We start from the raw sequence: 16,846 nt of genomic DNA on the forward strand, positions 1-16,846 counted from the left end.
TACGCTCAACTCTACCTGTTATTATAGTTTTCATATAGGTCTACTTTTCATATAGTTGTAGACCTGTAAATGAATCGAACATTCTTTGACCCGCTCGTATACACCCGGGGCTCTAATTGAAACAACTACATAACATAAGGGGTCTAGTTTCAACCCCCCTATAAAATCTTCAGTCCACTCCAAATCATTTTCATTGTTGCAAAATTTATAATCTTGCACTGTTGTTTGTTTGTAGTCACACCTCCCAATCACAACCCATCATTTCTTGTAGACTCTTCTAATATCACCATCACCATCACCATCACCCTCCACAATCATCAATAAACAATTTCAAACCCATCATTACAAACATCTGTCTGTCTATGATACAAACAATGAGATTTCAAGAACATATACCCAACAACAACAAGACAACAGACAACAACAGACTATCGTTTGGTTCTAGAGAACAAACAGTTTTAGAATATTAAAGTTTCAGTTCTTGAGTGATTGATTGGTTGTTCAGCTGATTAAATGATGTCTCCTGGGATTAATTTAGTGATGACTGTAATTGGGTTTACAGTGAGTACTATGTTCATAGTGTTTGTGTGTACTAGATTGATCTGTGCTCGGATTCATTACATATCTGCAAGAAGATCTATTCGTATGTCTTCTGGATCTGATCTAAACGCTGTAAGTATTATTATTATTATTATTTATTAGTTTATTAATTCTCTAAATTTAGAAGCACACGTGTCCGGTGGCGGATACAGGATTCTTTTCCTATGGCTCACCTTTTTTCGTGGTATCGGGTCGGGTCGGAGTACATAATAATTGTTCAATTTGAAGTTTGAACAAAACTGACCGCCGACAAAAGGTGAGCCCACATAAAAAAAAAAAGTTAGAATTTTCGGGTCGGGTCATAATGATTGTTCAATTTGAACAAAACTGGCCACAGAAAAAAGGCGAGCCTAAATAAATAATGTTAGAATTTTCGGGTCGGGTCATAATAATTGTTCAATTTGAACAAAACTGACCACCGGATAAAGGTGAGCCCACAGAAAAAAAAACGTTAGAATTTTCGGGTCGGGTCATAATAATTGTTCAATTTGAACAAAACTGACCACCGGATAAAGGTGAGCCCACAGAAAAAAAAAAACGTTAGAATTTTCGGGTCGGGTCATAATGATTGTTCAATTTGAACAAAACTGACCATAGAAAAAAGGTGAGCCCACAGAAAAAAAAACATTAGAATTTTCGGGTTGGGTCATAACGATTGTTCAATTTGAACAAAACTGACCACCGAAAAAAGGTGAGCCCATAGAAAAAATACGTTAGAATTTTCGGGTCGGGTCATAATGATTGTGTTAATTTGAACAAAACTAACCACCGAGAAAAGGTGAGACCACAAAAAAAAAACGTTAGAATTTTCGGGTCGGGTTATAATGATTGTTCAATTTAAACAAAACTGACCACCGAAAAAAGGTGAGCCCACATAAAAAAAAGTTAGAATTTTCGGGTCGGGTCATAATGATTGTTCAATTTGAACAAAACTGACCACCGAAAACAGGCGAGCCCACGTGAAAACGTTAGAATTTTCGGGCCAGTTGGGTCAGGTTAGTAATTAATATTATCGGTCTAGTCGGCCGAGTACTCTGCCTTGAAAAGTAATTATCGGGTACTCGCGGACTGGACCGAGTACTAGCAACTCCTCAGTCGACCAACCTGACTGCACCTATTGACTTTTGCAACCATGGGTCAGGTATTTAGTATTTTAGGAGTATTATTTGAAGAAGATGAGGACTCAAATTTTGATAATTTTTTTAAATAATTGTTTCATTAGTCCAAAATTTCGAGTTTCAAATAATGTCTCCAAAAGATAAGTATTCAATTGCTAGCTTTCTGGCTGTCCTTTGTAATTCTGGTACTGTGAACATGGGTGTGTGATAAGTGGTTTTTAAGGAATAACTTTAGGTGAATAGCTGGCCAAAAGTGTGAATAAAACTATAAAAAGGTTTTCAAAATTTATAGTCATGTGATAATTCATGAAGTTGTACTCATGTTGGTAAAGACTTTTATATAATATTACCAGATTAAGCATCTAGTTGTGCAACTTTAAACGGAAAGAAGACTATACTAAACGATTATTTCGTGTAAGAGATATCAACCCTAACCCGGACATACTTTAAATATCATGTAACCTGAACGCTACTTGTTTAACATATGTATCTAAACGAGTCAAACAGGTTGTAAAAGGGTTATAATCAAGTTGTAAACCTGTTAAACAGGTTGGTAAGTTGTAATAAATGGGTTAAACGTGTCATAAACGGGTTGACTGAACGGCCTGTTTAATTAAACGGATTAAACTAGGCATCCTAACACGAACCATTTAATGAAACAGGTAAACATGTCAACCCAGACACGATTTCTTTATTAAATATATTAGACACGACAACTCAAAATACGGTATTTTCATGTCTTGTTTTTTATCGTGTCAAGAATTGACAACCCTGATTTCGTGTATGGAATGTGTTAAATTCTCATTGTTTTTCACCTATGTTTTTGTATCGATTATTCTATTTTACAAATTGGTCAAGGCTCCAATTATTGTGTTTCATGGTTTCTACTTTCGACGATGGCTCACATGTTTATCTATGATTAATTTTTGCCTTTTGTGTTGTAAGCGGGAGTGTGACATGCGCGGCGTTGACTCTTTTGTTGCAACAAGCTTCCCAACAAAGAAGTATAGCGATCCGTTCTTTTCTTGTGTAAAAGATGCTCAGTAAGTATACCTTTTAAAACTACCTAAATTAAACTTTGTAAAGAGGATAATGCTTTCTGCAATGTAGCAAAAAAAATTGCATTTTTGAATCGAGTGGTTTTTTAAGGTCTTGGTCTATTTGATAAGAAATTAATCTTTATGTTCTATAAAAATGCAAGCTTTATACAATTCTATCTTATTTTATTTATCAAGATTCTATAGTGACATTCAATTTTCTTGTCAAAACTTATATTCCCACAACAACCTTGAAGTTGCAAAACAAAAGATGCTCAGTTTGACTTGGAAAGGTCAAACTTTTTTCTTGAACTGTTTGTTTGCTTCAATGGATCAATGATGTGACATGTGAGCTATATTGAAAGCAAAGTAAGAATGTCAAGTTAATACTTAAATCTCTTTAACTAGAAGCTATCAACTGCATATTATCCACAGATTCCATCTTAAAAAATTGCACTGCTTGCGGTGCGCACATATGATGTATATATGTGTGAACCCTCGGGTGGGCAAAAGTGAAATTGCACTAATTTTGACGTTATTTTACTAATCTCATGAAAATAACGTTGAAAGTGGCGAAAGGTTAAGCAGATATCATGTGGTGGCGTTGATAGCCGAAAGGCAAGGGTACATGCACCAATCGGCCGGTGTCCCGATGATTGAGTGTTATGTGCCTTATGTCCTAGGCGTGATGCAAAACTACTATTGAGCCGGGGGTCTCACCAGAAGCAGCCTCTCTATCCCTATGGGGTAGAGGTAAGACAGTCTACATCTTACCCTACTCAGACCCTACCATGACCTTGCTATTGATGGGATATACCGAGTACGATGATGATGATGATGATGATGATGATGATGATGATGATGATGATGATGAGAGCAGCCACAACTATATTGGTTTGATTGAGATCAGATGATCCAAAAGCTTTGAAACACATAGCCTACACACGGATATCCTAATCATGGTTGTAAAAATCCCGATGCCGATTAATCGCTAGTCGGGGCTGATTAAATAGATCAAAATTGAAAAAAAAAATTATATATAAAATATCGTGTGTGTGTGTATGTATATTTGAAAAACTACATATAAATTGAAAGCCGATTAATCCTGATTAATTGCTAGTCCCGACCCCACAGCTGTCTAGCGATTTCTACAACACTGATCCAAATTAACCCTAACTGAAGCCTATATGAGAAGATCATATGAGAGATGAGTAAACCCTAGAACACATAGTTTGGGTGGAATTATAAGATGAGCTGTGAGAATCAATAATTGGAAGTGTAAGATGTAATGAAATGAATCAATCGATCTACCTAATCGTATCAAATAGAGGGAATATAATAAAGTATAATTATGTGCCGTAAATTGTGAGATGAAGAGAAGATGATGGATGATACCTGAAATGGAATTAGGGTTTGATCCGTGGGATGTGATATGGTTTTGCTTCGTGAGCAAGATGAAGGAGTCTGGCGGAGAATACCTGTCAAGACTTCTTTTTAACACGACTCGACTCGACTCAGATGATAATTTTGTTTTTCTATTTTGACCCTCCGACAATTGAAGTTTTTGTTGGTTTAAACCCCCAGCTCGGTTAAAAAATTTCAATTGGTCCAAGATCTTGTATGAGAATATTACTATGTCGGTTTCTCCTCTAGCACACGAGTAAAAGATTAAAGAATATAGAAAATTGTCAAATATATATATACGAATGACATAATGAACATTATTATTTTATAAATTATAATATATTACATAATAAATATTAATAAATGCTTAAATTGCATATTTTCTAAAATACATAGATTATTAAAAATAATTTGTATTTGTTTTTAAAATAAATCAAAATGAAAGGTTGTAAATATATACATATTAATTAAACCATAATAGATAATGAAGTAAAATTTGTTAAATGAGAAACTTGTACACTTAACATACTATGTGGTGAATATGTCTTTCTTTTAATAGTATAGTTAAATTTATAGAGTTAAATATATTATTTCGCTATGAGTACAAATAGGTAGCGTATTTTGCTAATATAAATGCTTTATAAGTGAACTAAGGAAATAATCTTTACTGTCTCACACGTGAAAAAAATTAAAGTTTTTAGTCGCATATAGTATTTCATGAGAATTTAGGAGTGTCATTAAAGTTGATCTTAATCAAAATATACACATGAAATGTTCATTTTTACTAAGTTTTCAGTCGCATATACAATTTCACAAGAATTTAGGAGTGTCATTAAAGTTGATCTGATTTCAAATCATATAAAGTTATACCTCGGTTTTTGATATTTTTTTTCTTTCAAAATTGCATGTACGAGGTTCAATGACCCTAATTTTGAATGCTTACCCTTTGCTTATACGTGTACTCGTAAGTGGCCATTAACCATCATTTTCACGCTTTGCTTATATAACTGGAGTTTAGCATAAGGTCCTCATCTCATAGGCATATTAGTTTAATGCATAGGTCAAACTACCCCATAGACGTTGCTTCATTTGGAATTCACCAAGTTGATTTATATGATCTTCAACAACAATAACCAACGTAGCCAATAATATCCACTCATAACGAAGGCACGAAGCTATATGGGTATGTAGAGAGTGGGATATAGACAAATATATATGGATATGAAAATACATATAATTGAAAACATAGTGTGTCTCTCATGAAATCTAATACTAAACAAATAGCATTAGTAAGCTATAAATAACAAAAATATGGTGAAAAGAAAATACTAACAACGGACAAAAAAAAAAGTAACGGCCTCCAAAAACCAAAAGCATAAAAAAAATTAAGTCTCTTAAACAAAGGCAAGTCAAATTTATACCTTTCATATAAAAAGTCTATAATCTTAATCCTAAATCTCTACAAAGTCCTGTCATTAATCATATATAAAAAAAGGTACGTCTATCAAACTATATGTTCATTTTTACTAAGATTATCATCTTATAAGAAGCTAGTCGTGTAAATTTACCTTATATCATTGCCAAAATTATTTTCAATGGTGATTAATCATTTTCTATAAGTTAGTGATGGTTACAAATTTACAATATAGTTTGACATAAAAACTACTTTATATCAAAATTGATCACATCTTATAAAATAACTTATATTTGATGATAAAGTAGTACATTTTCCAACCAAAAGATTGTGAGTTTAAGACTTTAAGTAATGCAGAATGCATGTGTGAGGATTAAAAAACCGTTAACACTCTATGAAACCTTAGGTGTTGCTAGCACACACTTCTAATATCTACATAGATGAATAGAACCAATCGTCAATCATGAATCGACTAATTTTCCAAAAAATTTTCGGCTCATTTTCTTGAGTTGGGTTGTTGGTTTAATATACGCTATATGTTTGTTTCGATTCTCTCTTGCAAACCAACACCAATACTAATACAACAAAGTCGAGGCTATTTATTTAAAATTTGTATATACAAATTTCTTTTTTACTTTACAGGACTCGAACCAATAACCTTTATGTAGTTATGAGCTTTGTTCTAATACTGGACCATTAACCGTATAACAAGTTAGGGACTATTTAAGTCCTCAAATGTTAATTTGAGAATTTATACCAAAACTAGTGTTAAACAAAATTGAGAATTTATACCAAAAAGTGAAAATTTATACTTTTTGACTTTGGTTTCGACATTTTATCATATTTTAGTTAACTAAGACAATTTAATGATTTGGACGAAATTGGCAACAATTGAAAGACCTCGATGGTCCAGCTGTAAAAATCAATTTTTTTAGATGAAAATCGCATAATTAATCAAACCTCAAGAATGACTTTGACACTTTACTATTTGAATAAAATATATTTAGCATACCGGTAATGTGATCATTGAGGTTTTCTCTAAGGGTTTCCTTCCTGAGGAAATCATGATTTCGAGTCTTGAAGGGAAAACAACATGATTCATAAGTTTAACTTTACAAGCTTAAAAAGTAGCATAGAAATTTGTTTTTCAATTTTTTTTAAAACAAATTTCTTTTTCACCTAAAATCTCCTAATCTTATACGTACGTATTTAACCTATCACCTTGATTTTAAAAGAATAAACACCATTAGATTATAGGTAGAAATTTTATCTCATAAAACCAGTGATCAATGTCATCAAATGTTACAAAACTTGTTATTTATCTTTACACTTTTTGAAGAATTTCTTCATATGACGACATTATTCCCTATATTTTTCTCCGGTGGGACCTTCAGTGGTTACTTTATAAAAGAAAACAATCCAAGGGCACATCAACAAATACATCAAAACCCAAGGACAGGAGAGTAATTTCACCTTCATTTAAACAACCCAACCATTACTTCAATAATAATAAGATAATAATATTAAATAATAATAATAATAAATATAATTATAATCCCGGAATCTTATAAAGAACACCCAACACTCCATCATCCTTCTGATAATAATCGATTACACGCACCACCAATTCCCAGGTATTTTTTTATTTAATCAGTTTTGATTGAATTTGATAACCGTAATCGGTGATTTGATCAGTTTTGGTGTTTGTTAACATTTCAGAGAGAATTAATCAGCAATAATAATAATAATAATAATAATAATATGGTGTCGGCAAACAAGGAAATGGTGGTGTATTGCTTTGATACTCTGGTGGCCCACTTCAACGGCGAACAAGTCCCACCTCCTGCTTTCGATGAAGACGGTCAACAGTAATAATATTATTATTAATATTAATATTATCCATCACTTATTGATTTACTGGTTTTGAGTATTAGTGATAAATGTTATACCTTTTTTGGGGGGTTTTGTGGTTAATTGTAGAGGTTCACGTTGCAACCGGTTAACCGAACCCAACCCGACATCGAGCTGGTTTGGGACCGATAGGAATCGTAGGTTCAGGACCGGTTTATAGTTTTCGAGATTGTAACCGTTTAAATTGAACCGAGACCGGCCAAACCGGTCCAGAACATGCCATAAACTGATTAAAAAACCGGTTTTAATATGAATCGAAACTGATCATAAATTGGTTTTGACTTTTTTTGTTGACCAAACCGAACCGGTTTGTGCACCTCTAGTTAGTTGGCTGCTTCTGTAAGACCGTAAAAAGCGAACTTTTACTTCTTTCAGTTAATTTACACGAGTTGTATACGGTACGTATAACACCTTATGCTTGGCCATTAACATCATCGCCATATAGGGTCATACCGCATATGACCCGTATGATTTGGTGAAAAAGTCATAAGCTCATATGAATTATCAGTGGTGTATGGATAGCATGTTAGTGGTGTTTCTTTAAAACCGAGCCTACGCAGTCAATATCAGTGCTTTAGCAATTATCGGACCTCTAGCTGAATATTAGTCAGAATATCGGTACCAATAATATCAATGATATGACCGATATTGGACCAATATATCACCGATTTTCCCAATATGGCGATATCAGTTTTAAGTCTTAATTGTTGATTTTTAGTGTTTAATGTTAGTGTTTTAACTTTTAAGTGTTAATTAGTTCCTACTTGCTACAATTGTTAGTGTTTCGCAAGTTGCAAAAGGTTAATTTGTTACTGGTAGGAGAGTATACTGAATTGCTAATGTTAAATTGCAATACATATATATATATATATATAATATAAATTTTGCATGATATTAAAATTACCGATATCCCACTGCGATAACCGATATCGGGTATTTTTCCACATTAACTGCATAGAACCGAGCTTTATAATCTCTGTTTGGAGAATCAACACGTGTTTATCCCCTTCGCCTTTGACACTTTTGGTTTCTTAGCTCCGGATGCCGTGGACCTTTTGAATAGGGTTCAGAAAGTTGTGTATAGTAACGTATCAGCCCATAAGAATCAAAACTTTGTTTTTAGTCGGATTAGGTTTGCTATCCAAAAGGGGGTTGCGGCGCAGCTTGTTGTCCGCTTACCTGCCACTTCATTGTAAATCATTTGGATGTTTCTATGAAATATAAAAGGATCTAGTTTTAAAGAGAAAAAAAAAATCTCTGTCACAAGATGGTAATCATCATGATTGAGTAATATTTTAGACATTTTAATAATATAAATTCGAAGATTGAAACTTTCTTGTAATGGAGGCCATATCTGGATATTGTGATTTCAGCCCATTGTTTGTCACTTGGAAGAAAGCGACTAATGGCGAGGAACCTCATTTACGTGGATGCATTGGGACTTTGGAAGCTCGCTGCATAATAACCGGCTTCAAGGATTATGCCATAATAAGGTAGGTCTTCTACCATTCATAATTAGCATAAAATGCATGTCTGATTACTGATATGTCATTATCACTTGATCGCTTCCAAAACACAATGCCAAACAACTCTATGGTGTATAAACAGGCTCACTAACCTCTTAATCGAGATAAAATATGATGAAAGTCAATAATGGGTTGTTATATATTACCTACCTGCAAGGTTAATATATTATGTGTTTTTTTTCTCACAGTGCTTTTAGGGATCGGCGATTCCCACCGATCCAAGCTAAAGAATTACCGTACTTGCAATGTACAGTTTCCCTTCTTACTAATTATGAAAACGCTGCTAATTATCTCGATTGGGAGGTACTGTACATTGTACAAGTCTATTTGACTTCTTTTATTTTTTTTAATTACATGTATATAAAAAACAACTTTATTTATATATGTGTATTTGAGTTCGTTTTTACTTTGTTTTTAAACTGTTCTTGAGCCCATCCTATCTTGCAGGTCGGTAAGCATGGAATTATAATCGAGTTCACCGACCCCAATAATAATACCAAGCGAAATGCCACATACCTACCCGAAATTGCTTCTCAAGAAGGTTAGCTTTTGGTGCTGAATGCTGATGGTTTTTGTTAATTTTTTTTCTTTTAATTTATATTATTAAAACAAATTGTTTTTAGGTTGGACAAAAATAGAAGCCATTGACTCGTTGATGAGGAAAGCTGGGTACAATGGCACCATAACTGAATCAGTTAGGAAGCGTATCCAGCTAACCCGATACCAGAGCACATTATTTACAATGCACTATGGCGATTATGTGAGCTATGTGAAGAAAACTCGAGGCGGTGAGCCGTCTGTTGTTGGTATCAAATCACATTGACTGGTCGGAACCATAAATGTATTTTGGTTCTGAAGTAATTTAAGAAAAAAAGGTGACCCGTTAAGGGCGGGCAAATCCAACCCGCCTGCATACTTAAGAATTGTGGTCAAGTTGTAAGTAATTTTGTAAAATTTGGTGGACTTGTATGTAAAGTCCACTGATGCTGCCATGTTGGATTTTAATGTTTGCTGGCACTAAAATATTGCAAGTGTGTTTTATTTCAGTGTGTTATGTTGTTCTATGACTTGGTGGTTGCCATTGTATTGGACTTTTGACATTTGACTTTTGACTTCAAAGTTTTGATGCTTGACTTGGCGTTATAAACGACTAAGATTAAAGATTCTTAGTTTTGGTGTTATAACCAAATAGATGTGCTACGATGAGATCTGTTATGTGGTTGTCGCTTTAGGCTAAACTCACATAAAGGTGAGTAAAGGTGGCAATTTTCGTTAAGACATGAAAATGATCTGGTTTTGGTTGTCATATCTGACCGGTTTAAAAAGGGATCATGTATGGGTTAACATGTTTAACCGGTATAATTAAGCAGAACCCATTGATAACCGTCGTTCAAGTCAATCAAAAACCTAGTTAAACTATATAGATAGGATAAGTAAGGTATCGTATCCACCAGGAGTATATGGTCAATGTAATCGTGTAAACAATTTCAATATTATGAAGTAACAGATTTAGTGCTGAACACAAACGCAGTTAAGTTGAATTTAGAAAACTGAGCAACGTACAAGTAAACGAGTATTAAGCAGTTAACAAAGCAAACCACACCTGGGAATTCAAGTAAACAACCAAACAGTATCTCATGCAACCTAACAAATTGATTATTAACGATTAACTAAAAACTGATCAACCAGACGAAACCTGAGACGCCAACAATTACTTTACACACGACACTGGTTATCAAACAGTCCTTGCCAGTGTGACTCAGTTAAGGGTAATTGTACGTTTTATCGTATTCAATCTAACCAAACAGTTGTATGACTAATTATCTAGCAACTGATAACAGATCGGTCAGACCAACGTAAACCTAAACCGGCCGAACACACAGAAATACTAAACATCAATAATCATATATCAATCTTCAATAATCAAAACATAAGTATTCTTAATCACATGAGAAAAACTGTAAATGGTTACAAACTATACATCCCGGGTGCGATTCTAGGAGATTAGCCGAGCCGAGACATCATCAAATCTTCGATACGGATGGTATGGATCATAGATATGGTCTTGACACGAGCTAGGATAGTGGAAATCGCCTCTTGGAGCTGCTGGAATCGCCTATGGTTCGTCAAAACCGAGTTAGGGTTTCCAATGATGAAAAGGATGATAATAACCAAAATTTCCCGTCTGCACACCCGTCGCGGTACGCGACGGGGTCTTCTAGGGCCCATCGCGTACCGCGATTGACCCAAAGTCAACATTTCATTTATCTCCCATCGCGGTACGCGATGGGGACTTCAGCAAACCCATCGCGTACCGCGATGGGACTATGTTACAGCAAACTCCATTCTTTTCCTCGTTTTGCGTGCTGGACATCCCGGGTCTTCATTCCGTGTCACAATAGGTCCATACTGAGTACTTTAACGCCTATGACCTGAATTCCAATAAAACACGTATGAAGTATCGATAGTTCTCGAATAAACAGTTAAAACTAACTAATAAACGAATTAAAACATATACAAATTAACCGACCATCACATCCGCACACTTATCTTTTGCTTGCCCTCAAGCAAAACTCTAAAGCAAACATCGACCTCCATCATAGGTATGTAGATTATCGCCATTAATACTAGTAAGGTTTAAGGTCATACCCAGTTTCCCAGACTGACACTGTTTTTAGATTGATATCTCACAAATACGGTTAAATGCTATAATAAAAATAATAGAGCCGCTCAGACAGGTGTACTTTGTTTCCGGTTAAGGCACACATGCTCATACCACTCGTAATATAACATCTCTCCTCTCGGTTTAATATATGGACTAGCAAAAGATGTGCCAGTATCACTCAGCTCTCAATATCACTCATAAGTACATATTAATCCATCAAGCTGCTTTGGCACAAATGCAAATCAAGAGATCTTTAAAAGGGTTGTAACGGGGCCAGGTGTAAGGGTATGGAAGGGAAATATTTAAGTAGCTCAACCGGTCCGACCCGGCTTATTACAAAACATCTAAATAAACGAAACAACCGTACAACTAACTAACTGATTATATACATCTAAATAAGCAACTATCACATACTAATTTCACAATTTTTTTTTCATTTTTTTTAACATAAACGAACTTCAACGAACTACAGAATACATAACTGAATATAAACAGACATCTTTTTGTCTTCTTTTTTTTAAGCATAATATCGTGATGCTTAACAATGAGATAAATACAAATACAAAACAAAAACAAATACAGTTACATATACAAATAAACCTAGTAAGCCGGATCGTCTCGTAACATAATGTCGGGGTTAAACAAACGAAAAATAAGTCCAAGAAATGTTTTCTAAGGGACCCAACCCCCCGCCCCTCACATTAACCTCACCTAATATGTGTAATAATGAGGCCCCAACCCCCCAGTACCCATACTCACGCTCATCCAGACGAGGCTTAACCTAGTTGCCTCTATCATTTTTGCATTTTGCCAACTACGATCCCGTAATCCATGAACATCAGTGAAAGCACTCAAATGACATGTGTTTACTATATATTATATGTGTATTATATATATTTGGGTCAACTCACACACGTACCGGAGGAATAGGGTTGACGATATAAACATGTGTAACTGTCCCCATGACTCGTTATCCCCGCCTAACGACCCCATTTTCAACTTCTCGTTATAAAAATATTTGTGAGTAAGACTAATGAGAAGCTGACAAACCAACCATGACCAGAAACCTATAACTTGGTATTAATAGCAATAATTGACAGTTAACAACTTTGGTTTCTGAACACTCTTCGAGATACTATCGGGCTAAAATTTTCAAATTTCCCCCATCCCCACACTTGAGGTTTACATTGTCCTCAATGTAAGAACACTTAACATTGTCCTCAAAGTTAAAAATGATAAAACAATTAATGAACATTTAAGGGACGGGGTTGAAATTGAGTGCTATGTGCCTTACGTCCAAGGCTTGATGCAAAACTACTATCTAGCCGGGGGTCTCACCGGAAGCAGCCTCCATCTTACCCTCCTCAGACCCTACCATAGCTTTGCTATTGGTGGGATATACTGAGTACGATGATGATGATGATTCCATCTTAAAAAAGTTTTGGTCAACGGTTGACTTTTTGACCATTTTCTTTTATTTTTTGTAGATGTATAGTTTGTCTTTCAGACTACCACGCAGATGACACGCTTCGCATTTTGCCCTCGTGTGGACACTTTTTCCACTCATCATGCATTGACATATGGCTGCAGCAACACTGCACGTGTCCCGTTTGTCGGGTTTCATTACGTGAAGTATTTGACAAACGGTGCTCGATGCAGCCCATGTTCAGTTCAGCCCTCGGATTCTCATCAAGAGCAGATGACAGTTATAGGATGGCCCCTACTACTAATAGTCAACCACGGTCAACTGACAGTGTACATGAAGCAGGACCAAATAGCTCAAACATGAATGATAATGATGGTCCAGCTGGCTCAAAAAATCCAGTGAACAAACAGTTTGAAAGCCCGTCGGATGTTTAAGAACTCATAGATGGTAAAATGTCAAAGAAGTCAAGGCCCAAAGGTGTTTGCCATCTCTTTAGGAATTTGTTTGTTTTGTCTACTACTAGTATATGTAAATATTAAAAAGTCAGTTTGATAAGTACATAGATTGTTTTTGCCATAACTGTATACATGTATCTAGAAAGTTGACTTTTTTTGTATCGAGGTCGTCTCGACTTATGTTGTTATTATCACCGATCTAATATGAGTGTAGCTAAATTAAACTAATAAACCCGTTGGCCCTAATATGATTATTACATTCCAATGCTTGTGTGGTGTTGGCCTATTTGAACCGTGGTTAGAAAGTTTTGTAAACATAATATTACTTCTACCTATCGTCTAATATGTGGGTAGCTAAATTGGCTTGTTGTATGGTTGAGTTTACCCGAACGAACATATGCAACTTTTCTTTTTTAAATGTAGTCGTTATTTGAAGAATGGATCATAATTGCCGCCCTAAACAAAAGTAATAAAGTCAGGTTTGGTGTAACGTGTTCGTATCAAGTTATTTTGGTAATTCTTTAGGTCGACAGGGGTAGGCAGCTTTAGGGGAATGGGTTCGGCCGAACCCGTACAAAATTTTGTGTTAGTGTTATTTGCTTGTGTATTTTGACATTGAACCAATAGAAAACCCAAATTTAAGTGATAAACAATCGATCGTCCGTCCTTGAAATTTTCTGAACCCGTAGAAAAAAAAATTTAGGTACGCCACTGCAGGTCAACATGACTTTCTGGTCCAGGACTACTTTACAACACAACTATATGATGTGTTTGTATATATCAATGCCAGAAAGGGACATGCTACAATTGTAAATATATTTAACTAGCCGAGCCCTCGTTTGCACCCCTACCCTTAGCCACCACCTTCATCATCAGTTTTCGCCCACCTTCATGGGTCATCGCCACTTATCATCAATTCCGTCTTCACTCATTGTTGACGTCCACAATCGCTAGCCATTAGGGGTGAGCAAAAAACCGAATTAACCTGACCGAAACTGAATTAACCGAAAATACCGAACCGAAGCATTAACCGACGGTTACTTTTTTGTTTTTGTGAAAAACCGAATTTTCGGTTTCACTTCGGTTTTCCACTTTTAGAAAACCGAACCGAATCGATTAATGGTGATGAAGATTATGAAGACTGGGATTAAACTTTGAAGATGAACAAGATGATGAATAAAGATTAGAACTAAACTTTTTAGTGTTTTTTGGTTGAGAACTTTGTTGAATTTTAAACTCTATTGCTCTAGCAACTTTGTATACATATGGTTCCACGTAACATGGGTCTAATTTTTTTTTTTGTGTTCAATATATTTGTGTTACTCTAATACACTCTTACAAGCTAAAAATTATCATCTTCATCTTTTATTTTTTTTTGCAATGTCTACACATAATTGAAATAAACCGACTATAACCGAACCGAAACCAAAAATAATCAAAAACCGAAACCGGACGGTTTGTATATTCAAAAACCGATGACTTCGGTTTCGGTTTTGCCATCGACCATGAATGAATTGATGTATATTAATTACCTTTTCAAAATTCTCCTTTAAACAAGTTTTGTTTAATTTTTAGGGAATTTCTCATAAAATAGTAACCAACTTTCAAAATTGTTCCAATTATGTCACTCATGCATATTTTTCTCAAATTGGGTCACTAAATCTTCAAATCGAGTCTCATTAATTTTTATGTGCGTCAAGAAAGAAATGGAGGATAAGATGTGGGGGTTGCAATATATGTAGTTATAATTAAAAAAAATAAAAAAACGTTAATTATTTTAAAATTCAAAGATAAAAAATAAAATTCACGTCACCACTCAACGTCAACATAAAAAAAATATAAAAAGATTTCCTATGTGAAACTAAAAAAACATTAAAAAAACATGTTAAAACCTTTAACTTAATAACATATGAAAATTAAGTGACTTAATTGAAACACTTTTTAAAGTTGAGTGAACTAACTAGAATACTTTTGAAACTTTTACTATTTTATTGTATGAAGTTGTCAATTTTTAATCCTTATTAAATTGGAAAAAAAAGAAAACCCTTGAGTTAAAATAGACCCGGCCCGAAACATCCTAACCGACCCAACAAAACAAATGAATCCAAAACCTATATATATATATACTATGTTAGAACCCGTGTAATACACGGACATGTAATAAAAAAAAAGACAAATAATTCTACTCATACAATGTAATTATAAATCACAATAATAATATTGTATAAAATAATAATACTATTCCAAAGACCATAACAAATCCAGTTAATATTGTTTTCAAGATCACTCTAAAATGATAGTTAGGGGTTTGATCCCCATTTAAGGTTGTTTGTAAATAATATGTATTTGGCTATTAAAAAAAATATTGTCTTTAAGATCACTCTAATAAAATAGAAATAATAATAAAAAAGCATATTGTTCCCAAAAAAATGAATTTTGCATACACCATGACTGTTATGCATGTATCCAAGATTAAATGGATATTAAAATTCAACTTCTATAATGTTAGTAATTAATGCTTTTTTTTCTTATTATGAAAGATGAAAATCGAGGCTTTGAGGTACTGTAGTATGCTTGCCAAATTGGATCGAACTCCAAAACGAATGGATACTTTTATACGGGTTAAAATGGCTCAAAAGTTAATTCATCCTTAATAGATCCAAACCTGAGCTGTAAAAGTATTATTGTTTCACTCTGTTAAATTGTATTACATAATGTATAAACACATAACATAGAACATAAAAAGAATTTTATCACCGAAGCCTACAATGGAAGGATGTTGCCATGAGGTGGTCCCACAAATTTCAGGTAATTGCTAGCGGCAGTTATGGCAGAATTCGAAGAAAACTTTCCTGCCCTACTTGCTCCTTCTAATCTTCCATTTGAAAGCATGTATGCAGGTGTGAACTTGTGTTTGCTAACTGCAGAGTCAACAATGGATAGTAATGCATTTGGAACTTTGTCATCTATGCTTCCAGTTGAAGTGTAAATGTATAGTCAAAAACTCATAATAGCCAAATGCCCCTTAATCAGAATCAAAGTTAATGTATCAATGGATTGCCCGTGATCATTAAGACCATAGTAATGAACACTGCATAATGGTTGTCATCGCCCTCTTTTGAAACCTAAATCAAGAATAACAATAATCATCAACTTTCCAAGTCAACTCAGATGTAACTAATTCAATTTGCATTCAAATATTACCACTAAACTTTCTTGTTGTTTGGATTAGAATGTGGAGGTATCCATGTGCAAGAAGCATTTCACTACATAAAACCTACACTTAAATA

The 16,846-nt window shown here is 34.5% G+C and overlaps 2 protein-coding genes across 2 annotated transcripts; both read left to right on the forward strand.

The window, feature by feature from the left end:
- The first annotated feature begins 430 nt into the window (after positions 1-430).
- On the forward strand, positions 431-13,752 carry LOC143556822 (RING-H2 finger protein ATL10-like). The gene is made up of 4 exons (XM_077046058.1): positions 431-672; positions 2,664-2,761; positions 13,163-13,564; positions 13,598-13,752. The coding sequence occupies exons 1-3, from the start codon at positions 514-516 to the stop codon at positions 13,533-13,535; spliced, it is 630 nt and encodes a 209-aa protein (XP_076902173.1). The 5' UTR covers positions 431-513; the 3' UTR covers positions 13,536-13,564; positions 13,598-13,752.
- Positions 7,293-10,054, forward strand: LOC143556793 (uncharacterized protein At2g38710-like). The gene is made up of 5 exons (XM_077046034.1): positions 7,293-7,441; positions 8,858-8,977; positions 9,199-9,313; positions 9,458-9,551; positions 9,634-10,054. Exons 1-5 carry the CDS (start codon positions 7,335-7,337, stop codon positions 9,831-9,833), a joined length of 636 nt encoding a protein of 211 aa, XP_076902149.1. The 5' UTR covers positions 7,293-7,334; the 3' UTR covers positions 9,834-10,054.
- Positions 13,753-16,846: the final 3,094 nt, after the last annotated feature.

The sequence above is a fragment of the Bidens hawaiensis genome, unplaced genomic scaffold (genome assembly GCF_021521415.1).
Source record: "Bidens hawaiensis isolate Kalapana, Puna unplaced genomic scaffold, B.hawaiensis_p1.1 tig00018745_1, whole genome shotgun sequence".
Classification (NCBI taxonomy): domain Eukaryota; kingdom Viridiplantae; phylum Streptophyta; class Magnoliopsida; order Asterales; family Asteraceae; genus Bidens; species Bidens hawaiensis.